Source organism: Bison bison, unplaced genomic scaffold (genome assembly GCF_000754665.1).
Source record: "Bison bison bison isolate TAMUID 2011002044 unplaced genomic scaffold, Bison_UMD1.0 scf7180017864516, whole genome shotgun sequence".
Lineage (NCBI taxonomy): Eukaryota > Metazoa > Chordata > Mammalia > Artiodactyla > Bovidae > Bison > Bison bison.
This window is the reverse complement of record NW_011495069.1, coordinates 9977396-10003330: the sequence shown is the minus strand read 5'-3', so window position 1 is coordinate 10003330 and position 25935 is coordinate 9977396. Positions and strand designations below refer to the sequence as shown.

The 25935-nt window shown below is 43.8% G+C and overlaps 1 protein-coding gene across 1 annotated transcript; it reads right to left on the bottom strand.

The window, feature by feature from the left end:
* Window positions 1-5488: 5488 nt before the first annotated feature.
* Window positions 5489-23717, bottom strand: PPP1R8 (protein phosphatase 1, regulatory subunit 8). Its single transcript, XM_010830147.1, has 7 exons — window positions 23611-23717; window positions 21622-21682; window positions 16415-16568; window positions 14805-15025; window positions 13126-13270; window positions 8160-8224; window positions 5489-6932 (listed from the first exon to the last, which is right to left on the bottom strand). The coding sequence occupies exons 1-7, from the start codon at window positions 23664-23666 to the stop codon at window positions 6579-6581; spliced, it is 1056 nt and encodes a 351-aa protein (XP_010828449.1). The 5' UTR covers window positions 23667-23717; the 3' UTR covers window positions 5489-6578.
* Between the last annotated feature and the right edge of the window lie 2218 nt (window positions 23718-25935).

The window sequence follows — 25935 nt, the reverse complement described above, 5'->3', positions numbered from 1 at the left end:
GGGGCCACTCAGAGAGTGTTAGAAAGGCCTTACTCTAGGATTTGGACTTGGGTTAGATGGTTTAGAAGGGCTCCAAGAAGCAGGACTTTTCCTATGGATTGGATGCTGTCAAGAGCGGGGGCAATTCTATGACTGGAGATCTTATGAACCTTAATGAGAAGGAGGGACGACCAGCCCCAGGCTACTGTTAACATCAGCATGACACAAGTTTTCCTTATGAACTGTAGGGGGATAGCCGTAACAGATTACCACAAACTTGGTGGCTTAACAGAAATTTACTCTCACAGTTCCAGAGGCCAGAAGTTTGCTATCAAGATGGCAGGGTTGGTTCTTCTGGAGGCTCTGTTTCATGCCTCACTCCTTACTTCTGGTGGCTGAAGGCAGCCCTTGGTGTTCCAGGGCTTCCAGATGCATCATTCCAGTCTCTGCCTCTTCTGCACAAGTTTCCCCTCTGTGTCTCAATGTCTTTCCCTGTCTCTTACAAGGACATTTACCATTGGACCTAGGGCCCACTCTTATCTAAGATGATTGCATATCAAGATGCTTACTGTAATTACATCTGCAAAGACTCTTATTCCAAATAAGGTCACATTCTGAGTTCCAAGTGGACGTACCTTTTGGGGTCACGAGTCAACCCACTCAGGGATGGCTGGTCCTTTTAGTGGTTTGGATGCAATGTCCTGAAAATACCAATTAAGTCTAACCATTCTATTGTACCGTTTAGGACCTCTGTTGCCTTATTGATTTTCTGTCTAGATCTGTCCATTGATGTGAGGTGTTAAAGTCTCCTCCTATCACTGTTTTCCCATCAGTTTCAACCTTTATGTCTTAGTATTTTAGATATTTGGGTGCTTCCGTATTAGGTGCCTGTATGTTGAGTGTAAAATCCTTTTCTTGTATTGATCCTTTTACCATTATACACTGTCCTTCCTTATCTTTCCTTAACAGCCTTTGCTTTAAAGTCTGTTTTGTCTGACTTGAGTACTCAACTCCAGCTTTCATTTGTTTGCATGGAATATCCTTTTCCATCCCTTCACTTTCAGTCTCTGTGGGCCCTAAGGTGGGTCTCCTGTAGGTAGCATTATTCCTAGGCTCCTGTTTTTTCATCCTGTCTGCCACTCTGTCCTTTGATTGGAGCATTCAGTCCACTGACTTTAAGGTAATTATTCCTTTTTGTAGTTTGGATAACGTTCACGTTTTGTCTGTGTTCAGACATGATGGTCTTGACCCATCATGGTCACAGAGTGGTCTTGTCTGGACACTGATGTTCTGTGAAGCTGTTTATGTGCAGGAGAATACCAAGGCCCAGCTGTGGGAGCCAGGTCAGCCACTGGAGGCCAGGGCCTGCTGTCCTCTTGTTCAACTTGAAGGCAACGAGGGAGGGAGCCATCTGGGGGCAGAGTTCCAGCCACAAGGGCAGGATGGGAGTGTGCCTTGAAGGGCCAGCCAGTCCCTGGGGTGGCTGCGGCAGAGGGAGCACGGGGGAGAAACGTAGGGGGACAGAGAGGCAACGGGAGGGGGTGCAGAGCAGTGTGCTCAGTGGCTCTTAACACTGCAGGAAATAAGGGGCCTCGGGAATGCTCTGAGCAGAGCAGTGATGGAGTCCAGTCAACACCAGGACTGCAGTCATCAGCAGGCATGGTTTTGATGGAGCGTTAGGACAAAAGCCTGACTGAAGTGGATTTGAGTGCGAGTGGAAGAGAGTGAAGACACAAGACAAACCAATTCTTTCCAGAAGTTGTACTGAAAAGTGGAGCAGAGAAACAGGAAGTTGCTGGTGAGAAAGTGGAATCAAGAGGTTTTTTGCTTTGTTTCTCTTTGAAAGCAGTGATGGTGCATTTGAACGCTGCTGGGAAAAGTCTGGCGGAGAAACCGTCTTGACGGTGTCAGTTGGAGAGGGCATAACACGAGGGGAGGGAAGACGGGCTCTGAGTGCAGGCAGTGGCCTGGCTGTGGAGGAAGACCATGGTAACGAGGAGAGGGCTGGGCTGCAGGGGCTGGGAGACTTCATCAGCAGAGGCTCTCTGTGGAAAGCCTCCCTCCACATCTCAGCGGCACTTCCTGTCAGTAACCTTGCCCCCAGGCCACGAGTGCAGTTAACAGTGTCTGCAGGAGCCTTTAGACACCCCGCCTGGCCCAGGTGTGGAGACAGCACTTGAAGCTCCACAGAACCCAAAGGGAACCAGAGATGGGAGACAGAAGGGAAGGAAATTGAGAAAGAGAAAAACCAGAAAGGGATCAAAATTCAGCCCTGTCTTCCACAGACTTCAGGCACAGGCAGGGGCCGCAATACCCTGTGCTGTTCACAGCCCGAAGCATCAGGGCCAGGTTTGAACTGCTAAGAAATTCACTTGTCAAGCTGAGCACTCTGTGAGCCTCAAGTTCCCAGCTATAAAGGGGGGAACACCACCAACCTCCTCTTGGGTCTTCTGTGAGAATTTAGGGGTTATAAAACACATAAGAGTACCATTAGAGTGCCCAACAAGGAGCCAGATTTGTTTTCCTTTTCCCCGCTCATCTCCCACCCTGAGGGACCATCCTACATCTTCACACCGGTTCCTACAGGAGCTCCGAGAATGGGAGCAGGGCCCCGCCTGCTGGCTGACTCTGGAACTGCTCCTCTGCCCCGGTTCAGAGGTAGAAGACCGCACATCCAATTCTTCCAGCAATCTCTTTCCATGGCAGCAGATACCATGCAAATTCGGTAGGTGAGCACTCAGGCCTTCTTACCACCTCCACCATCACGGGGCAGGGGCCTTAATCCACCCTGACCCCCTTTATTCCTGCAGCTGCCCCTGCCTGGAGTGCCCCCACCTCCATCTGGAAATGTCAGAGGTCCGAAGCTTTCAACGACCCTCACCTCTTAGCGCCCCCTCACTCTCACAGAGAGAACTACTGGGGAACTTTCCCCACATTCTCTCCACATTTGGACTTAACCTCTAGATTGGCTAAACTGTGTGGAGAGAACTGAAACACCTGTCTCCCCTGCTTTGAGACTCACCTGAGGGCAGGAACTGCCTCATTCATCTGCTATTTTCTAACACCAGAATCCCATCAATCACTGCCCTACCTGAAACCTCCCCAAGGAAGTCTCCCCACTCTGGGTGGGGGGGGGGTGCGTGTCTGTGTGTGTGATGTCTCTAGATTTTTCCCGTATTTATGTCTTCACACATTTTTTTTTCTTACGGGAAAAAAAGTCCTTCACTGGCTTCCTTACACCTTCAAATTCCCCAGCAAAGCTCACAGCATGGGACCTGGCCTCTGTCTTCCTGATTCCTCCCTCCTGCTGAGTAGTCATTCCCCTCATCCATCTTCCACGCATCTCTCACTGGTTCCTCTCCCTGGAGAACCACAGCTCACACTCCTCCATGCAGCAAATCCCTACTTGATCATCAATGCTCAGCGCAAATGTCATCTCCCTAAAGGCCTCCCTGACACCCCAGTCTCACTCATCTCTGCTGTCCTCATCCCGTCTATCCCTCAGTTGAAGCTCTCGCATCTGAGCAGCAGCACCGTAAGTGTGCCTGCTTCCCTCTAGAAGGCAGGCCTCTAGCGGGCAGGGGTAGTGCCCTGCCATACGCCCAACTCACACGTGTTCGATCCATGTTAGCTGAAGTCCCCACTGCCATCGTTTGCTCACAAGCAAAATGAGGGATCCAGCCAGGATCTCACAAACCCTTCTGACTAAAAATTCTGAGTTGATAATGACAAGCATATCTTAGGCATGCAGTTACCAAGCAGTTGCTCTTGAGCTGTGATCAACCTGTTGTTTTCTGCCAAAAGGTCCTTCTCCATGGGGTTCACCACCCTCTCCCATCCTGGGGAGGTAAACAGGAGTCATCCCCTCCCTTCTCAGCAGAGAGCCCATTAGGGGCATAGGACGCTGGGGAACCAACAGTCAGTTGCTTCTCATCTCTGCATCCCTCACCAGCTCAGTGCTCACCAGAGTAGTGGAGACCATCTGCCGATCCTGGTGGTGAACAGGAGAGGTTTACCTCCCCAGTCATTGGCTAGAGCTGTGTTAGGGGTGAGAGGCAGCTAAGCCCCTTCCTGCAGTATTCCCCTTAGAGGGGCACTAAAACAGGATTGGAATAAATCAGAAATCTGGGTGCCAGGGAAGCCAGGTTTCCGTACCATGCCTCTATTTGCTGTGTAACCACCAAATTCAGCCATTCCTACTTCCACTAAAGTCAAACGGACCTTGGAAAAGAAAGACAGAGCTTTGCAGGCTTGGATATTCTCTACTGAGCCTTGAGACACAAATGAAGTTTTACTCTGCAACTCAAATTCTGAAACCAAATAACACATGGCATAATCTCTTACCAGAAGGATTTTATTACCTAAAATACATCTAAATCTTTTATTATACCTTCTAGTAAGTTGTCCAGTTTGGGAAAAACTTTTCAATTTCCAAACATCTGCTGCTGCTGCTAAGTCGCTTCAGTCGTGTCCGACTCTGTGCGACCCCATAGACGGCAGCCCACCAGGCTCCCCCGTTCCTGGGATTCTCCAGGCAAGAACACTGGAGTGGGTTGCCATTTCCTTCTCCAATGCGTGAAAGTGAAAAGTGAAAGTGAAGTCGCTCAGTCGTCTAGCTCCAGTCTATAGAGCCCGGTGGCAAGCCAACTATGGCTCATACACCCTTCCCCTTACCTCATCCCAGAGGCTGTGTTAACCTGTGCTCAGGCTCTGGAGTCAGAATCCAGTTCCAATCCTGACTTCACTACATGAAATCAGAAGCCTGTTTTCTCATCTGTAAAACAGGGATAAAAACAGTATTCCTTAGGGCTATTAAAATTAAATAAATGCTGCAGATGGTTGCTTGACAGTAGGCAGGTGCTCAACGACTGATTTTTAACCAGCACTAATAGTAACCTTTGCTATGACGACAGGAAGGTGTCCTCATAAGATAAGGACAGTCATCGTTACGGGAGCCGGCAGAGAAGTTAAACTTCTGCCTAGCTGTGATTTTATAGATCTCTGTTCCTTTTACCAGGCTGCTCCTGCTGTGAGTCCACACTCCCAACCTAAGGGATTTGGAACCTTGTTGGCGTTTTCATCACAAAGTCACATACTTTGTCTCACCATACACAAAGTCCACTTGCTGCACAGTGTTCTAGTATGCAAGACACATCCATCCAGTTCAAACTCCAGCTGAAATCCCCTCTAAACACCCTCAACTTCGCTTGCTTTCACTCCTGTGCTTCCTGAGCTGTAGCACAAATGCACGCAGCTGCAGGCAGAGGGTGGTGGTTACACTGGCACAAGGACACCCGTCTTTGTCTTAACCCACTTTGCTCAGTGAGGCTTCATCAGGGGACTGGAATCTCTAATTAGAATTTCCAGTTCATCAGGGGGCATCTTTATTTGTGGTAATAAAACGGGGACACAGCGTCACCTCCCAAGCCTGACAGCTGTACCTCTGACAAATATTCCCTCATGGCAGTGGAAGTAGGTGATGGCAACTGAATCACAAACTGCACCAGAATGACAAAAGTTACATTTAATTTACAATGTAATAAAGGTTACAGGTAAAAAGCTACACATAAAGCGTGAAAAGGCCTATTACACAAATGTACAAATCTCTGTACAAAGCTCTTATCAATGTGTCCTACCTTCGTCTCCTATGTTTGTTAGCCAGGTCTTCTAGTCTTGGAGCTCTGGGTCGAGTGGGGGAAAGAGCCTCCGAACCATCATCTAAAAATGTCCTCTTAGAGACATCCGTTACTTCAAAGTAAAAATCTTTTCCTTTTTAATTAGAATTGCTCTAACTGGTCATATCCTTTAAAAATTGCCTTCATAACACACTCAAAAAGGAAAGTAATACCTTAGAGAGTAGAGGACAGTACCCTGAAATCAAGTGAGAAACTTCTGCAAGTACTCAGATTTGACAAGAAAAACAGGTAAAGTTCAAACAATACTGTAAGTTTAAAACTATCAACCCGTGTCTATGGCACTGGTCAGATGAAAAATCAAAATGTTCTCATTCGAACAGAAAGGACAAAAGAGAAAAGCCTAACTGCTGGACCTCAAAACCACTGACCCAGGAAAACACTTTTGAGTTTAAATCTTAGCTTAACTGGAGAATTTTAAACCCTCTTGTTAAGCAACCTGGAATCCGTGGCAACCCTTCTGCTACCTGGACTTGCAGGGATAGTAGGTATAAATTAGGCTACTGGACCCACAAGGCTGGCGGGGCTTCTGTCACCCCCACAGCTCTGGATTCAACCTGAGGGCCTAGAGTCTCTCCCTGGGGTACGTGACCTTAAAGAAAAATGACCCTAGAAAGAGGGAGAAAAGAAAAAAGGAGAAAAGGAAAGCCTGGGGAAAAGCCAGGGCAATCTATTTAAAAGGATATATGAAACATTTCTCTGCAATGAAAGTGTTCTGAAGACAGGTCTTTCTGGGATATTTCAACCTCACCCCCCGTTTTAATATTACATGGTTAGGACCCCAGGAGACATTCTGAAAGACGATACTGCACACATGAAAAGTTTTTCTCCCTAGTTCATTAGCTCCCCCCATCACCCTTCCACCCCATTCCCACCCAATCCCACCCTCCTCCATGACCAAAAATATCAAATCAGTAAGGAAGGTGTGGGCTTCTTGCCCGGCCACGCCTCTTTTGCGTATTTCTTCTTCTTGGGTTCGTTGACAGCTTCGGGGTTATAGACGGCAGGGTTTGGTGCAGGGTTCATGTTCACTGCTGATGGCACAACAGGGGTCAAGTCCACATCAGGAGCAAGGTTCGGGTATGGCATGGGCAAGCCACCAATGAGTGCTGTCCCATGGATGCCGTGTGGCTGGGAGCCAGCTTCACTGTGCGTGGGGGGCAGGCCCCCGTAGAGTCCTCCACTGAAGGCAAAGTTCTGCATGCGCCTGCTCCCGGATTCCTCCAGGCCCAGGGAGCCAGGGCCCTCCACCCGCTTCTTCTGTGGTTTACAGAGGAGACAGAGGTAAGACAGAAGAGTGCTGTTAGGTTCTTCTACTGCAGTCCTAGAAAAACTGGGACAGGCCCCTGAACCTCTAACTCGGTTGTTTCCCAAACAACCCATCTCACTGTCCTCAAATCTCAGGGCCTGAGGAGACCTTACAGTGGTCATCTAACGTGTGGCTCCCAAACACTGCTCCACACAAACTGTTCACCATCCTATGTCAAACCAAGAAAAATGAGGCCAGTGTGTGAACTTTTCATAAAGTAAGACTTATCCAGTTTAAGTGACTATTCTTTACCCTAAGGTCATGCCTCTCTCTCTCTCTGTTTTTGATGTTAAAATGCCCTTTTAGGAAACAAAGGTGATTAACAGATGGTTGCAAGTATTCTAATTTTTATTTTCTGGGGGGAAATAGACAGAAAATTCCAAAGGAAGAAGAAAGAAGAGAAAGGTGCTCAAGGGGAAATGTGGCACAAATTGTATGGAGTTGTATGAAAAAATTTCATCTTGTAGTTTTTCACATTGCACTAAAGTTCAACGAAAGATCTTCCTGAAACAAAGACTAACCAGAAACTTGACTCATTTCTTGATCTAATATATTCTGAAGATTAGAAAAAAAACCAACTCTCTCTAGCAGCTCTGACCAGCATCTTCCAATCACCATTTGAACACCTCTGCCAACAGGGATCTGCTTCCAGGGGCCATTGTTCCCTTTTGGAGCCCTGGCTGTCAGGTAGTTCTCCATGTGTTGAGCACTCAGAACATCTCTGTAGCTTCCACTTCTTGGTTCTTCAATAGAGCTATCTTTAAACCTAACCCAACATGAGCTGGCTTTCCTATCTGTGTCATTCTTGTTCACAAAATAAAGCCATGGCAAAAGCCAGAGATGCCATGCAGAAGGCAACTATGCCTCCTCTTTGCCTAACAGCGTACTCTGAGTTAAGAAGGGAAGGCTAAAGAAAGGTGGGTCTCTCTGCACCCTACCCCACTGAGAGGTAAATTTACAGACTTGCATCACATCATAATTTACATGCAGCATTAAGCTGGCTCGTCACCTGTAGTTTCTCTATGGCACTCCAGGATCCCGACACACAGATGGGGTAAAAGTATTCCCACAGTAAGAAAAACAAGAAAGGAGCAAAGAACGTGTTTTAAAATTAAGCCTACACATGGAAGAGTGGGTTTTTAACCCAGACGATAAAACATTTCAAACATGCTTCCTACCTTGACTGGGACCACTGCAGTCTGCACCATGTTCCGAAAGCGACCAACCGAGGGATCCACATCCTCTGCAAAAAGACATGAGGGCAGGTTAATTCAGTAATCAACCGGGAGGATTAACGTCACACGGCTCAGTGTCAACAGTCATCACAATAACTCATATTAAAACAGTAAAATACAGCCAACACTTCAAGTGTTTGCTGGGTATGTGTTCAATCCTCACAACAACCCTATGAGCTAAGTACCACTAGAGTAAGCATATAACAGATGAGAAAACAGTCTCAGGCTTGGAGGAGGAAAATGACAGGCCCAGGCACCTCGCCGGAGAGGAGCCAGGATACAAATCTCAGCAGCCAGAAACAGGCCTGTGCTCTAGACCACTTTCCCATTCCACATACTTCCCTCTTCTGAGGGGAGATTAAAAAAAAAAGCAGACATCATCAATCTCATGTTAGTAATAAAAGAGGGACACCTCAAGAGGTCACACACCACGTACTTTGCTAACACCTGCTCATAAGCGAAAAACAAAATAAGGATTCACACCCAGGGCTTCCAACTTAACTTTGCCTTTCGAGCTGAACACCTGTACACAGGCATACCTCGCTGTACTGTGTCTCACTTTACTGTGCTTTGCAGATATTGCAGGGTTTTTTTTTAAAATTGAAGGTTGGTGGCAACCCTGCATTGTCAGATGATAGTTTGCATTTTTTAGCAATAAAGTATTTAAAGCATTGTAAAGAAACAAGGACATGGTTTTTTTTTTTTAGATATAATGCTACTTTTTAGACATAATGCTATTGTACACTTGTAAATGTAACTTACATATGCACTGGCAAACCAAACAAATCTGCGTGACTTGCTTTGACATTTGCTTTTTTGAAGTGGTCTGGAACGGAACCCATAATATCTCCAATGCATGTCTGTACAAGGAAGACTCACTAAAAGATCTGAAGCCCCTGCCCCGGCAGGGCGGGAGAGCTTTTCACAGCTTACACACACACTACTGCACCCTACAAAGCTTCTAGCTTCATTCATTCACTCTGCCAGAAGAAAGCACTAAGGTCAGGTAACATGCTTGCAATCAGTCTCTCATTTATTAGACAGAAGGCAGGGAAATAAAGAGCAAAACACGGTCCTGTCTTTAAGGAGCTCACAGCTGTAAAGCCAGATGGGTCACAATACAATGGAGGTGCTTCAAGAGAAGTATGAAAGTAGTGATCTTGGAGCACAGACGGGACACTGGGTTGGATGACCTAGAATGAACAGCTTCCTCACTTAAGACGAAGTGTGGGGAAACAGGCAAGCACAGACTTACTATCATTACTAGAAAAAACAACTCCCTGGCCCTTTTATCTTAATACAGTGGTAGGAAAGGAGTTGTTTCTCTAGCAGACATTGTACACCTTATTTTAATGCATTGAAGGTGTTTGCTATTTAAAGAAACACTCTTGTGAGTCCCTTTGGGATATAAAGTATTCCTTATTTAACTGAAGAGCCCCTGGTTTATTTAAGTTTGGCTTTTCACATATTAGGATGCCTCTAAAGAATATATCCTGGAATTACGTACACAAACAATTGTTGTTCAATGAACAAACGAATGAACAGCTTCTATACGGAAAGGGAAAGAGGAAAAGGTACCCAGGCTCATCAGGAAGGAGACAAGGTCTCTAAAAAAAAGGCACCCTTATTTTCTCTCATTACCATAGGAGCCCTGTTCCAATCAGCCCTTCAGGAAAGCTAAATGAAATGCAAGAGCAACTGGAGCCCAAGAGGCATGGCTAACAGGGTATGTGCCCCACGAACACAACAGGCCTGTGGAAGTGAGGACGAGGCCATCGAGGAGACCCTGTCCTGTGCTGGCTGAACAGTGTTCGGTCCTCTCACCCTTTCCTTATTCTCGAGCTATTCGACTCCTGAAGAGGGAGTCTATCCACTGCAGGAAATCTCTGCTCCTGGAAGATCTACCAAGAAGTTCCTTGCCAGGTCTACTTCTGGTATAGGAAAGTCTGCACAGGTAAATGCAAAAGGGCTGGCAGATGATGACTGGGATAATGGCTAACATTTATCAAGAGCTACTGAGTGCCTGGATGAAGCACAAGCTGGAATCAAGATTGCTGGGAGAAATATCAATAACCTCAGATGTGCAGATGACACCACCTTATGGAAGAAAGCAAAGAGGAGCAGCCTCTTGATGAAAGTGAAAGAGGAGAGTGAAAAAGCTGGATTTAAAACTCTACATTCAAAAAAGGAAGATCATGGCATCCAGTCCCATCACTTTATGGCAAATAGATGGGGAAACAATGGAAACAGTGACAGACTTTATTTTCCTGGGCTCCAAAAATCACTGCAGATGGTGACTGCAGCCATGAAATTAAAAGACACTTGCTCCTTGGAAGAAAAGCTATGACAAACCTAGAGAGCATATTAAAAAGGAGAGACATTTACTTTACCAACAAAAGACAAAGCTATGGTTTTTCCAGTAGTCATGTATGGATGTGAGAGTTGGACTATAAAGAAAGCTGAGCGCCAAAGAATTGATGCTTTTGAACTGTGGTGTTGGAGAAGACTCTTGAGAGTCCCTTGGAGTGCAAGATCAAACCAGTCCATCCTAAAGGAAATCAGTCCTGAATATTCACTGGAAGGACTGATGCTGAAGCCGAAGCTCCAATACTTCAGCCACCTGATGTGAAGAACTGACTCATTGGAAAAGATCCTGATGCTGGGAAAGATTGAAGGCAGGAGGAGAAGGGGATGCCAGAGGATGAGATGGTTGGATGGCATCATCAACTCGATGGACCTAAGTCTGAGCAATCTCTGGGAGTTGGTAACGGACAGGAAAGCCTGGTGTGCTGCAGTCCATGAGATCGCAAAGAGTCAGACACGACTGAGTGACTGACCTGAACTGAGTGCCGAGCACATATCTGAGGTATTTTCACTTAATCATTTAATCTCCCCATCAATCCTGTGGGGCCAGAACTCTGATATGTCACTTGGCCAGAGGGTCACAGAGCTACCAAGCAGAGATGTGAATTTCATACCCAGGCCCTCTGATCTGAGCCCACGCTCTTAAACACTCTGCCACACTCTCCCTGAACATACTGCCTTCATAAAGTTCCAGGACAATAACTTTCTTCTTTTTCTTTTTAGCTGCACCATGTGGCATGTGAGATCTTAGTTTCCTGACCAGATACTGAACCCATGCCCCCTGCATTAGGAGCAGAGAGTCTTAACCACTGGACCACCAGAGAAGTTCCACAATAATTTTTAAGAGAAAAAACAGAACATATCAGACCCCAGGTCTTCAAGACTTAATGAATTATCTAGTTCAGTCACTCCCATACTGTAGGCTGTTTATCAGTACAAATAAGAGCTTATTAAAACTACAGATTTCTAAGTCCAACCCCTAGAAACTCTTATCTGGCATCCAGAAATGAACTTTCTAGATCAGTCATTCAGCTCCTGACTGGCCATTTCCCTTGGGCATTCACTACTTTGACAAGTTATTCATTCCAAAGAGCTTATTAAAACTACAGATTTCTAAGTCCAACCCCTAGAAACTCTTATCTGGCATCCAGAAATAAACTTTCTAGATCAGTCATTCAGCTCCTGACTGGCCATTTCCCTTGGGCATTCACTACTTTGACAAGTTATTCATTCCACTTCACACATCATCAGAAAGTGAACAAAAGTCACTAGAATGAATGCTCCAATCTTTCACAGGAATTCTTTTAATTCTTCTTCTAAATATAAGGATTTGTTGTTGCTTTTAATGCCAAGCCAAATACTTGCTACTCACAGGCTCTGGTTTCACCCACTCCTTCCTCCTGAAGGTCAGCCTTGCAAACACCCACCCTCAGGGTGCCTCCCCCCAATATGCTCTCCTTCATGCACATTTCCCAGCATTCAGGGACCACTGTCTATAGCTGGGAGTCTCCTTCTCCCTTAAGACTACAAAACACATTTAGTATTTTAGTAGAAGTTATAGCCTTAAAAAGGCAAGTCTTCCGTGCAGTTAATAGTGGCAGTAAGTTGTCCAATTTTAAGAGTTATCAGTCATACACAGATCCCCAGGAAGACAACAGTGTCTGCTCTAACCTATACTTAAACTCTGCTATGATACTGCATCAGCAAAGGAGAACTACAGCCATGCTCTATATACTGAATTGTATGGGGCCTTGCTCTAGCTACTTCTTTCACACTGCAACTGGATAATGCTTGAGTGTTCAGGGCACTCCATCAATGAAAAAGCATAGTTTGTTTTATTGTACTTCACAGACACTGAATTTTTTATATCGATAAATTTGAAGGAATCCTGCATTGAGTAAGTATTTCAGTGCAATTTTCCCAACAGCATTCACTCACTTCCTAGCTCTGTGTTACATTTTGGTAATTCTCACATGTTTCAAACTTTTCCATTATTATTACAGTTGTTATAGTCGGAGAAGGCGATGGCACCCCACTCCAGTACTCTTGCCTGGAAAATCCCATGGATGGAGGAGCCTGGTAGGCTGCAGTCCACGGGGTTGCGAAGAGTCGGACACGACTGAGCGACTTCCCTACAGTGATCTATGACCAGTGATCCTTGTCACTATTGTAAAAAGATTACAACTTGCTGAAGGTTCAGATGATGGCTGGTGTTTTTTAATAACAAAGTATTTTTTTTAATTAAGGTATGTACATTGTCTTTTTAGACGTGATGCTACCACACACTTAACAGACTACAGCGTAGTGTAAACATAACTTTCACATGTACTGGGAAATCAGAAACTGTGTGTGACTTGCTTTACTGAAATTCTTGAACCAAACCCACAATATCTCCAAAGTATGCCTGTACTGTACAAAAATATCTCCCCTGAATATAGCACCTGTTATTCTAAACCTTGTTGAGAAACAACTGACCTACAGGTTGTGTAAACTACTCTCTAGGATCACAGCCTTTTCATCAGAAAAAACCAGGAAGACATCTCACCTGGGTTGATGATCTCATCATCCTCACTAAAGGTCACCCGTGAGTTCTTCCTCTTCCTCTTTGGTCTCTGAATGTCCAGATTCCCCTCCTCAATGGTGAGAGTGGAAATCCGCTTGTTGTGGGCAGTGTTGAATTCTGTCAGGTTCTGGGCCAGAGTTCACACAGGAAAGACAGGAATGAGTACACAAGGAATTTGAAGGAGAATATTAACAAACAAAGAGCAGGAAGGGATTAGGAGCTAACCTTGACCTCTTCACATAGATGAAATTCTCTTTTGCATCCAGAAAAGATTACTGTCCCTAAATAGCTAATACCAGCAAGACTCATTTGACAGAATGTGGAACATCTTCAGTGACCAGTGAGGCAGTGATATTCAAAAGGGGATAAAGGACCTTGAGCTGAAAACAAGACATCTGTGCAAAAACCCTTGAATTGAGGTTTAGGGGTTTTCTGAAGAAGGTTTTCGTGTCTTCATGCTGAGAATTAAAAGAATGCGACTGGGAAGAAATTCAAGAACTGTTTTAAGTAACAAAACAGATGAGAAAGAAAAACTGACAGTTTCTTTCCCAGTAGCTCTCTCCTTTAAAACTAGCTAGGACGCTGCCAGTGCACTGAATATTTGGCATTAATATTTTGTCACTCCCCATCCCTGTCTGGCCCCATTTCTATTCATAACTATCCATCCATCTCAGTGATTAACCTGGCCTCAGCACTGCTGCCTGCCTCTTTTCAATCCCTTGGACTTATTTCAATCTGCGCTGCAGTTTGAGACATCCCAAATGTCTTGAGAACAAGACCTAGAGATACAGGAGGAGGCATGGAAGCAGCCTGGAAAAGAATGGGCAAGAGGGACTGCCAGCCAGGCCCCTGGCCATAAGGCTACTTATTTACAACCAAGTAACTTCTGAGTTGTAAGATTTCTACTGTGCTTTTTTCTTCCTAAGATTTGGGAAACTGCCTCTGTATACAAGAAGAGTAAATGTGTGTGGGTGGTTACGGACAGGCAGGCATTTGATCTACCTGGATAGACCAGTCACACCAATACAGTGACAGGCATGTGAAGACAAAAGCTACACCACCAACTACTGGGGTCAACTCTAGACAAGGAAAACCTTAACACATCAAAGTCAAATCTTGTACAATTCAGGGCAGCCAGGTCCAGAGCAAAAGCAGTCTAGTTCTACCCAGAAGATTCTTGGGCTGACTGGATGGTATCCAAAAAAGCTACATAAATGAATGAAAGCTTCAATCTCTGTAAGCCAGTGCTGTTCAAACAAACTTTCTGGATGATAGAAATGTTTTCTATCAGAGCTATTTAGTATGGTTAGTCACTAGCTACATGTGACTCTTGAGTACTTGGAATGTGGTTAGTGGCTAATGCCTTGGATAGTATAGCTCTTAAGAAATGTAACTCCCAGCCTGGCTTCTAACATGCAGCAAAGGTGCCCAAGACAACCATAAGGGTCTACTGGTTAGTCAGCCCTGGATATATTTAACCAAACCCACACAATGCAGATTTCCAAGGGCCACACCACACTGGCAAAGTGGCAAAGGCTTATCACTCTGTTCAAGAAAACCTCCAGCTGCTAAGTCACTGGATTTCAAGCTACACAGAACAGCTACATACTGCAAAAACCAGAGTCTCCAAGACGTAACAATGACACAGACAACAGAATTACATCAAGTTCTGTCTCCTCCTCGGGAAGCCCCAGTAAGCCCTTGAGTTCATCATCCTCTCCACCCATCTTCTCATCTCCTTTCACAGCTGATGGCAATGTCTGAGGCTTCTCACGGAGAGTGTATGCCCGTGTGGATGCACCAAATGAGACCGTGGAGTCGATGGGAATTTGCTGAGGCTTGTGAGGCTCCAACCGAATGTGACCCAAGAAAGTGCCGTGTGCTGGGAATAACCAAATCAGAAACGTAAGAGAGGAAAAGAAAAAAACAAACAAAAAACAAACCTGAGTTGCAGAAGAGAAGCTTCTGCCAGCACATCAGTTTTGCTTTTTAAAACAGAAATGGCATTGGGTCCACTTTGCATCCCTTGTCATGAGTCACACTGAAAAGGAAACTCCTTCACTGAATCCTTTATCACTACAGTGGATTTCTTACACATCTACAGAGCTGCTGTTACCCCACATAACAAGTTTCTCTGCTGCCAGACTGACTCCATTCTGGGTCCAGCAGGAAAGGCTCCAACCCAGCAAAAGCCATTCCCCGCAAGGAGGAGGACAGGAACTGCTGCAGTCTGACCTCTCCAGCCCCAAGCCTAAGGAATACAGGAACTGCTGGACTGGTAGCAGTCATACTTGGGGATTCCCCAGGATAAGAAATGAGGCTGGCTGAAACACGTGCAATACCAATGGCAAGGTAGGCCAAAAATCCTACTGGAGAGTCTGGATATTTTTCCATGTCTACATTCTGCATATTATGAAATGGAGAAAAAAGATGACATAAATTTTCAAGTAAGTGAGTCTGAGTGAACTCCGGGAGTTGATGATGGACAGGGAGGCCTGGCGTGCTGCGATTCATGGGGTCGCAAAGAGTTGGACACGACTGAGCGACTGAACTGAACTGAACTTATGAGACAAGGCTCTCCAAAAACCATCATAACCATACTGGGGTAATGTGTGCATGTGTATGGGGAGGGGGAAAAGGAGTAAAACACAATCAACCCAGGAAGGAGATCCTTTACGTTCCATGCTGCAATTAATTATACACAGGTAAAAATGAACAAACTTCAAGGCCTCATGTAATCAAGTTTCAATTGCATTTCTGAGATTATCTCTGACAAACTTGAAAATCTTATAGTTAGGGTGTGCTCAGAGAATTAAAATTGATATTAGTAGTAATAGTCAAAGCAAAATGTAGCTGAGATAAAGAACCTATTATAAAAAATGAACTTGCTCAAAATAAGGATTTTTTTTAATGTCCTGTACCCACAACTCTGCTACATTAATGGAGCTAACCACAGCTTCTGCTTAAACTGGATCACAATCTCACAGGGGCCTATAAACACATTCCCTAGTTCCTAGGTGTTTTTTTGTTCTCTCTATACCTATTAGTCTCTTCAGGAAAGTACACCCTAAAATCTTCTTCTCTCTCCACTCATCAATTACTTCAGTAAAATAGGAAATACCACAGGAATGGAGAAGGACTTATTCAAAAACCAAACATAAACTTCTTTGATGAACAATAAAACACAATTTCAAATCTGAAGAACCCAAAGAGCATCTCCACACTGCCCAAAAGGGAATGTGTAAAATGGGATGGGATATGAGTTACTTACTACTGTTGAGATCTATAAGGAAAACTCTCTTCAGATGCTTGTGGTAGACCAAGGCAGCATGGACCCGAGAGCAAGACTGGTGGTCAATTGTGAAGTCGCACAAATCAGGGTTTCGCCCAAATAAGTAATACTTCTTCTCATCGATAATCAGTTTCTAAATAAATATAAAATACTACTTAAAGCTGGTTTCAACAGGGTTTAGCAAAGTCTTCCAATAAAAGTAGAGCATATTAACATAAAATTCCTTGTCAAAGTAAAAATATATATATATGTATGTATATGTATGTATATTTCCTATTATTCTTCAAGATAAAGAGCTCAGAAAAATTTACTAACATTTTTGGGGGTTGGCAATGATTATCCCCAAATATAGTGGTCAAATGTTGAGTGCCGATATGAAAAGAACTTTCCCTAATCCTATTAGATGTAAATGGCCTGCAAGAGAGGTTGTCTTCTTTTCATTGTAAATTTAAGATTTCACTTAACTTTAGGTTGAGCAGGAAATAAAAACCTAAGGCATGCCTATAAAGGAATAAGACCTCTTTTCAGAAAAATACATATTCAAATGAAGATTATCAACTGGTTCGCAAAGGAAGGGAGGTATAAACACTTACCTATATTCTAATCATGCTGCCAGAGCCCCAAAATATTTTTGGAACCCCCTTGAAATCAGAATTACATTAGACATCACTGTATGAGCCTCTAGATCTACCTTTATGGCCCCATTTCATTTTGGCACAAAAAAGCATTACTCAGAGTTAACTCTAAATGAGTACTTGCTTTGTCCAAATATGGTATGACTTCATAGGGCAAAGATTTTCCAGGTTTGAGGGAAGAGAACGTACAGATTTACATTTATTGTGAGGCGAACGTGATAACCACAACACTACGGAAACTGGATTGTACAGATTTACATTTATTGAAGGGCTATTTTTTGCTAGGCATTTTAAGCATTATCTCATCTAATCCTCAAAACAAGTCTGTGAACTAAGTATCACATTTATTATAGAAAGTCAAAATGTTAGTTGCTCAGTTGTGTCTGACTCTTTGCAACCCCATGGACTGTAACCCGTCAGGCTCCTCTGTCCATGGAATTCTCCAGGCAAGAATACTGGAGTGGGTTGCCATTACCTGCTCCAGGGAATCTTCCCGACCCAGGGATCGAACTGGGGTCTCCTGCATTGCAGGCAGATTCTTTACCGTCTGAGCCACCAGGGAAGCTTATCACCTTTATTATTAAACATAAGAAAATAAATTCAGAGAGATGAATCTAGTCATTCAAGGCAGTCAGGCTGGTTAACTAGCAGATGTGGGATTTAAATTCAGGTATGAATAACTTGCAACGCTAATATTCTAAACAACAGTGCCATGGGTCTGAAATAATTCTGAGAAGAACTCCAAAATGTTTCTAACCACTCCTGTGGAACTGGAAAAAATAGAACTATATAATGTCTCAATATAATAGCAGAAAAGAGGATTTTGCAGAGCAGCAAACTGTTATTTTAAAAATTGCAGGGGCTGACGTAGCACTGTTAACTTTTATTTTGCCAAAAAAGAACTTTCTTTTAAAATTGTCACCAATCATTTTATAAAAGAAAGGTCATTTTAACAAAAAAGCAGGGAGGAAAAGGATAAAGGGTCACTCTTTGAGTTGAATTTAGCTTTATGAAAAACTCACTACACTGTCTTTTTCTTTTAATCCTAGATCAGTAAAGCTTTTCCAACATACTGGTTGTGGACTGGGCTGTCACAGATGAAGGACCGTAGGTTAAATTTTTGCTAACACTTCATTCAGTTCTTAAGGTCTACAATTTGAGCCTTTGAAAAATAACCCTCATTCATAAATATTATGTTGTTCCTTTACAGTTTTTATTTTTATCTGCACCACATGGCTTGTAGGATCTTAGTTCCCAGACCAGTGACTGAACCCGTGCCCTTGGCAGTAAAAGCGCCCATCCCTAACCAGGAATGCCAGGGAATTCCCTGTTTTTTTTTCTTTAAACAGAATGTCTCACTAAGCTCTAGTTCACATTTCACACTATGCTCCTTCTAAAATCCCTGAGAGAAGACAGCACAAAGCTGAGCAAGGAAGTACAGTCAAATTAGGATGGTACCAGGCTAGGAATCAAGAGGCTTATTTTTCGTTCCTGGCTATGTCACTGAACTCATGGTGGGCTGCTATTCTCCCCTGTGCTTCAGTGTTCTTACAAAACCAGAAATGCACCTCACATGCTGGTAACAGTTAACAACTGCTGAGTACTTAAGTGCACACATTGTGCTGTGAGTTTTATGCTATGTCGTTTCATCTTTACAGCCACTCTGTGAGGCAAGGAGGTACTATTATTCCTATATTTATAGATAGGAACAGTGAGGCATAAAGAAATTAATTAATATATGCAAGTTCACACTGCTAGATATTTATAAACTGGATTACAAATTCAGGTCTGATTTCACACAGTCTAAGCTTTTATAACCACTATATATTTTCTTCACTCTTCCTGCATCAAAAAATCTACCATATGGCAAAAAACATTTAAGGAGTGAACAAGTAGTATAGGTCATAATCTTAATTTTTTTTTAAACACTTACCCAGTTACTTGCCAGCTTATATGTTAAGGCTCAAAGGGATGGGGGTCACCTTTGGGAAACTCTGTCCAGCAGAGCCCACTTGCTGCTGGGAGAGCTTGTTCCAGGCCCCTAGTGCTAGGGGGCATCAAGATTTAACAACAGTCTGACAGCTCAATCCCACAATCATCCCATGCCTGCTTAGACCCAAATATTAAGACTTGGGTTAAAAATAAGATATTGCTTTAGAATTGTGAGAGCCCTAAAATATCAACATGTTATTTTCTCTAGGTAATATCTATGCAAGTTGAATCTCATAGATGCATTTCCCATTCGTATCTATATGCACATACATGATGTCTTCACAAACTTAAATTTGCTAACCACAGAACTCACAAGCTGGACTTAAACAGTCATAAGACCACCAGCTCTTGGGTTCTAATACAAAATTGATCACCTTTCTATGATTCCCAGCTTCCCTGGTGGCTCAGTGGTAAAGAATCCACATACCAATGCAGGAGACACAAGTTTGATCCCTGGGTTGGGAAGATCGCTGGAGAAGGAAATGGCAACCCACTTCAGTATTCTTGCCTGTGAAATGCCAAGGACACAGGAGCCTGGTGGGCTACAATCCATGGGGTCACAAAAGAGTTGGACACAACTTAGCAACTAAACACCACCACAACAAGGTGTCAATACCAGAGATTTAGGTGTTTAGAGAAGAAAGAGAAAAAGCCTCCAAATTAAATATGCACATTCACAATTAAAGGTATCTCAATTACAGAAGTGTGAAAATGTAGAGGAAAAAAACAGTATGCCTCAGAAGCAAGAAAATGAGTGAATTCTAAGACAATTTGCTTCTTCTGTCCAGGTGAATGAAATAATGCACTGGCCCTTCAGTAGTCACTAAACCACAACTGCTTAACTAGCTATGGCTAATACCATTATCCAGTTGTGCCTCTGAGTTATAACTCAGAGTGTATCTTTACACCCTGGGCTTAAAAGACTCATGGCTTTTGTTTTAATATTGCACTTCTTAAACCCAGCTATCACAACACATCACAGGCCTCTGACATAAGGCTTGGACATAGATAGCTCGGTTAGTATCAAGTGCTGCCTAAATCCTTAAATAATAAGCAGATTTGGAGTCTATTTCTCTCAGAAACAACACAGTGATGCCTATGGATTGTAACATGACACCTTTGTGGCAACTCAGCATACCTAAGAGCACTGAAAGACAACATTACCAGTTAATGGAAACCAGTAATCAGAGGGATGTTTGACAAGTTGAGAGTGCTTTGAAAATATATATTATTTCTCAAAAGAATTATGATATTATCCTTAAAGCTAGGCTCCTTACTGTTTCTCCCTATTTCAAATTAAAGATTTATTATATTCTGGTTAAAAAAATAGATTTCTGTATGTCTATTCAGCAACATTTTATATGTGTGGAACAGTTTATAGTTTAAAAAAAAAAAGAAGACATTTTAGCTAAATTATTCCCTTGAATAATCCTGATATTTTGTAACCTTTAAGACAGAAGAACCCAAGACAAAGTGGTTCTAACTGACTGGCTAAGGGCTTGATGAATTCATCACAACTTCTGCCTTAATGTTTTGCAAAATACATGTATCACTACAACATCCTGAAGGTGAAAACAATGTATTTATACAACAGCCTTCAGGAGATCTCACAGACAGTTTTCATTATGGAGTGCAATGTTTTTACTATATACACCAAAGAAAAATAACTGCACTCAACAATAGGGCCTTGAACTTAAAATGTTATCTGAGCAAGCAAACCTAAAATTGGTTGAAGACATGGAGACTCACAACTCGATGGCCACAGTGGGCTTAATCCCCATTTCTTGGTAAATAAATGGCAACAAAAGAATTTAAAAAAAATCCACACAACCTAATAGCTAAACAAAACTCGTGTTCTCTTGCAGTTCTATGTGGTTTTCATTCTAGAAACTTGGAGAAAAGCTAGAATTCTGCTACAGTTGTTCTTTATAGGACTTACTTTGATTATAATCATGTAAATTTTTGTTTGGTTCTGTCTTTCCCACCAGATGATTTCTTTGAAAACAGGAACCATGTTCATTTTGTGCACTGCTGTATTCCCTATGCCGAGCACAAAGACTGGCACATAATAAGCACTCAGTAAATGTTTAAATGAATGAATGAATTTCATCACCATTTCCATTCTCTTTTTTGAACATGTGTCTTAGTTTATTATCTTCTAGCTTGAATGTCATAAAAGCAATTTAAAAGCTGAATTCAATCTATATAATTCACTTTCTTTAATTATTGCAGATCTTGCACCTTCCACACAATTCCACATACTCAGAGAGAAGGAATTCACCAAGTTATAGGGCATCCAGTTTCACTGAGGCCTACAGGCCCATGATCTACTAAAACCCTTCATTTGGAAGGTAAGAGAAGTCACAAAAAAACTGAGTATCTGTGGAGATACACATTGGCATGTGTTTTATCATTATGTGCTTTTAACAGAAAAAAAATCAGGATGAACAAAAGTAGCATTGCTGGAAAACAAAGCACAGGAGAGGGGGTGGAAAAGTGAGTCACTGGCAAGAATCTTTAGTGTGGTGGGGAAAAAAGGGAAGACGTGTATTTCCATACCTCAATTAGCTTGTCTCCTTTGACTACATCCAGATGTAAACCAGGAGGGGGTTTACCTGCCCTGAAAAGTAACAGTGAAAAAATATTTTCAGGGTGAGTTTGTAAATGCCATTTACAATCATTATCCCATTCAACACTGGAGCTCTCTTACCAGCCTATAATTAGTTCATGTTCAAGCAGAAATGTCATCTACTTTACTGTTATTATAGCTCCTTTCTGCATTTGACACTTACCTCCCCAGTGATTCAACTGCTCTAAAACATATTTCAGGGGATCTGTATTTAGAGCAGCACCAAAGAAACCTGTATTTTAACACTGAATTATCTACCTTGGAGAGAAAGCAGCACAGAGAATTCAAGTACTATAGTCGGAGTTGTCTGGTCACTTTGAGTTTGAGCCTAAGATTTGCCACTACCAATAATTACCATACAACGGTAGAATAAATCAGTTGGTGTCTGGGGCTGATCAAGGTAGACTCATCACAGAAGAAACAGAGGGTATTGTCCTGAACTGAGGTCAAACCAGATATGTAATTTAGGCAGTTAGGGCAATCCAAAACTATGCCATGAAATCAGGTACCAATAAATACAAGAGATATTTGTTAACTCTGAACAGGTCATTCTACAGTGGCATGTATAAGGGAACTTTTCTCTATACTCCTATAATCATACCATCCAAGGGAGACAAATATATGTCAAAGCACCTAACACAATGTCTGGTGCACACCAGACGTTAAGGAAATGATAAGTGATCTTATACAGTCTCTTCTAACTATAAATTTACTATCCTGGCCCAGTAAACTTATAGTTAGAAGACATAAGTAAATATTCTGAAATCAATGTGGCAAGGAACCGAAATGGACACAATTTGCAGACTGGAGCAACTCTGTGTTACAGAAGTGCAGAGGGACCCAGAAAATAGCTACACATTCACTTGTTTCCTGTGTTTGCTCCTCTGAAGTTTGAAGAACAATCTTACCAGAGTCCCAACATCTACGCACGCGTTGCGTGCACACACACACAAACACAAATGCATCCATTTACATCTAGCTGAAGATACAACATAGTCATCTCACAAGCCTGACCCAACTCCTATATGGTGGTTGCTGGGAGGACAGTGCATTGGACAAAAGCCCATTTTGTCTGGAAACCAGGGAAAGCCAAGTTACATCCAAAATATGCTTTCTGAACTCCTACTATGTGTCTGGCTCAGGCCTAGGAACTGTGACTCTACAGATACATTAGGCAGCCCTTGAGGGATTCAATATAACGGAGCCAGAGAGTAACACACACAAACAATACACTGTGACGAGCAGACACAGCTCTAACTCGGATGGGTCGCCTTACCGGGCAATTTATATAATTAATCGTGTACTCCACTCAAAGACTAAAATTATTCCATTATTCCCAAGAACTTGAGAAGGGAGGAAAGGGGTTCATCCTAACAAGCAAGGATGCCCTCTGGTGCCCGACTTCGCGCTGGTGGCTAAGAGCACAGGAGTAGGTCAGAGCTGTTCCTGCCCTCAGGGAGCTCCCAGTCAGCGAGAGATAGGCAAGGGCCGCACCAGGCTGCAGTAACAACCGCGGGATGCGAGGCTCTGAAAGGGGATCGGGGCCAGGAAGCTAGCTCGCGCGCGCTCGGGACAGAAAGCGGGGGGCAGGTACCGGGCTCCACAAGAGCACCAGGCACTCAGTCAGGAGTTGGGGTAAGTTCGAGACCAAGGCCCCGAAGCGCCCCGGCAGCCGGCTGACTTCCCGAGGGGCTGCCTAAGCCAGCGCCTCAGAGCCCCCAACTCTGGGTTTCCTCGGTTTCTGGGCCCGGGCTCCAAGCTCCAGGTTCCTCCACACGCCGCCCGGCCCGACAGACACTTCTCCCTCTGTCAGTCCTAAGATGTTTGGGCCGTTCGGCTCGCTGCGAGAAATCAGCCGCCCGGCCGGCACAGGCCAGCGCAGGCCTGGCCACTCCAGCGCTGGTCGCCCCGCCACTCACCAGGTCGGGCAGTCGAACAGCGGGAGGCTGGAGCCGGAGTTCGCGGCTGCCGCCATCTTGCGTCTCCCCCTCCCATTTGGCGGGCCCGAAGCACGCTGGGAAACTGGAAGACCCAGAGGGGGGAGAGGCGGCTTCCCAGCGACCTGTGCGTCTGCGCGCGCGCGCACACACACACCCACGCACGCACGCACGCACCGACGCACAGGGCGCTGTAGTAGCGGTGGACACTGGGATCCCGTTTAGAGGTGTTTTTCAGGGTTTGAGAAAGTTGACCTTCCCCGGAGGCCAGGGCTTCTCTCGGCCGGCAGTTGTCTGAAGAAAATGGGCTCGTAGGGAGGGGTTCGGTTTCCCTCTACGTTCTTTTTGCAAAGACGCTCCCAGGCTCTGAAGTCTTGTGATGCCACCCTTGCCCTGGGCTCGCACCGTCAGCCTTTTGACTCCCAAGATGGAGAGAAGCTAGAGGGTATAGGGCTTAGGGATTGGAAAAACACCGGTCTGCTGTGTCTCCTCTAATGGTCCTGAGAAGCTACCTTTCGGGGTCGTGTAAACTCTATAGACAAACAGCCAGGGACGGATCCAACCAGATGGCAGGCGTCCAGATCATCAAAACGCATGACTGAAAAAGGTTATTTAATCAAGTGGAGGCCTCTTTGGATTTTAAAATTTTGGTCATAGTGACTAGATTGTATAACGAAGACAGGATACAGGTCTGCTTTTGTCCAACAGCTGGGTGAAAGATCATCAGCAGGGCTTCTGGTTGTAATGGCTTATGTCTAATGCTGCTGCTAAGTCGCTTCAGTCGTGTCCGACTCTGTGTGACCCCATAGACAGCAGCCCACCAGGCTCCCCCGTCCCTGGGATTCTCCAGGCAACAACCCTGGAGTGGGTTGCCATTTCCTTCTCCAATGCATGAAAATGAAAAGTGAAAGTGAAGTCGCTCAGTCGTTTCCAACTCTTAGCGACCCCATGGACTGTAGCCCACCAGGCTCCTCCATCCATGGGATTTTCCAGGCAAGAGTACTGGCATATGTCTACTGAGTGCTTATTTGGGCAAGAATTTAGTCTATATGGATCATCTCATTTAATCCTTAAAACTCTCTTTGAAATAGGTATTATGATCCCTGAGGGGAGGCTCAGAGAGACTGAATTGCCCAGAATCACGCTAGAATGAGTGGGATTCAAACCTAAATCTGTATGAGGCCAAAGCCCATGCTCTTGAATCATCACTCTCTCTCACACTTTGATGTTGATATGATCATATTTATTTTATTAGCATGCAACTGAAGCCCAGCACTTTTTCAGTTTTGTAGAAAACATGAGAGGATTATCCAACCTGTTTTTTTCTTTTAAGGAAACCAAATGCAAAATTACTGTTCACCTATAAAGAGGCATTGCACAGCAGATTATCTCTTTCTATGGTGGAGTTCTTGTCCTGATTCCCTACTACTGGTCCTCTAGATTTTAAATCTAACATCAACCTGTTCAAAAGATTTTGCCCTGGGTGACATCTGCAGGCATCAAGATTTAACTGTAGCATATTAACTTAGAATTTAAAATGATCAACTGTTAGGAGAATCACATGTTCCACTGGTCTTCAAAAGCACAATAAACTCATCCAGCAAGGATGTTAACTGGTCAGATCACTTCTTTTTTTGGGGTGGGGGGTGCTGCATGTGTGGCTTTCAGGATCTTAGTTTCCTCACCAGGGATTGAACCCGGGGCCACAGCAGTGAAAGCACCAAGTCCTAACCACTGGACTGCTAGGGAATTCCCTCAGATCACTTATCTAATGAACGGGTTAATATAACCCTTTTCCAGGCCTGTGATTCCAAAGATAGACTAGGCCAATAGTTCTAAACTTGGTTTCAGAGAAACAGGCTATAGCTTCCTTCTTTGAGCACAAGGACTTGATTCTTAAAAAGAATTAAATTGTCTCAAGTGTTTTGAGTATAACAGAAAAGAGAAGGTACTTTTATCTGGAGAGATTGTGTGGGCCTTTGAGGTCCTATGCCCTTTTCAGGCATGAGGTGGTACTGAAGGCATTTCTAGCTGTCAGTGACCTTAATAACATGTCAGCTTTCTTTCAATTTCTCAGCTTCCATGGGTGGTCCATTATTTAATCCCTTATAATGCTGAATATACACCCAAGAAAACTAAAACTATATTCTTACCCTTATAATTCTTTATTCCTTGGCCATTTCCCCTGTCTTCAGCACAGCTAATATTCACACTGACCGCTGATGTGATGTAATGGCACACTTACCTAGGCCTTATAAAGCAAAATGCTCTTTGTTTGGGTACCAATGATGTCAGTACAGATGCAAA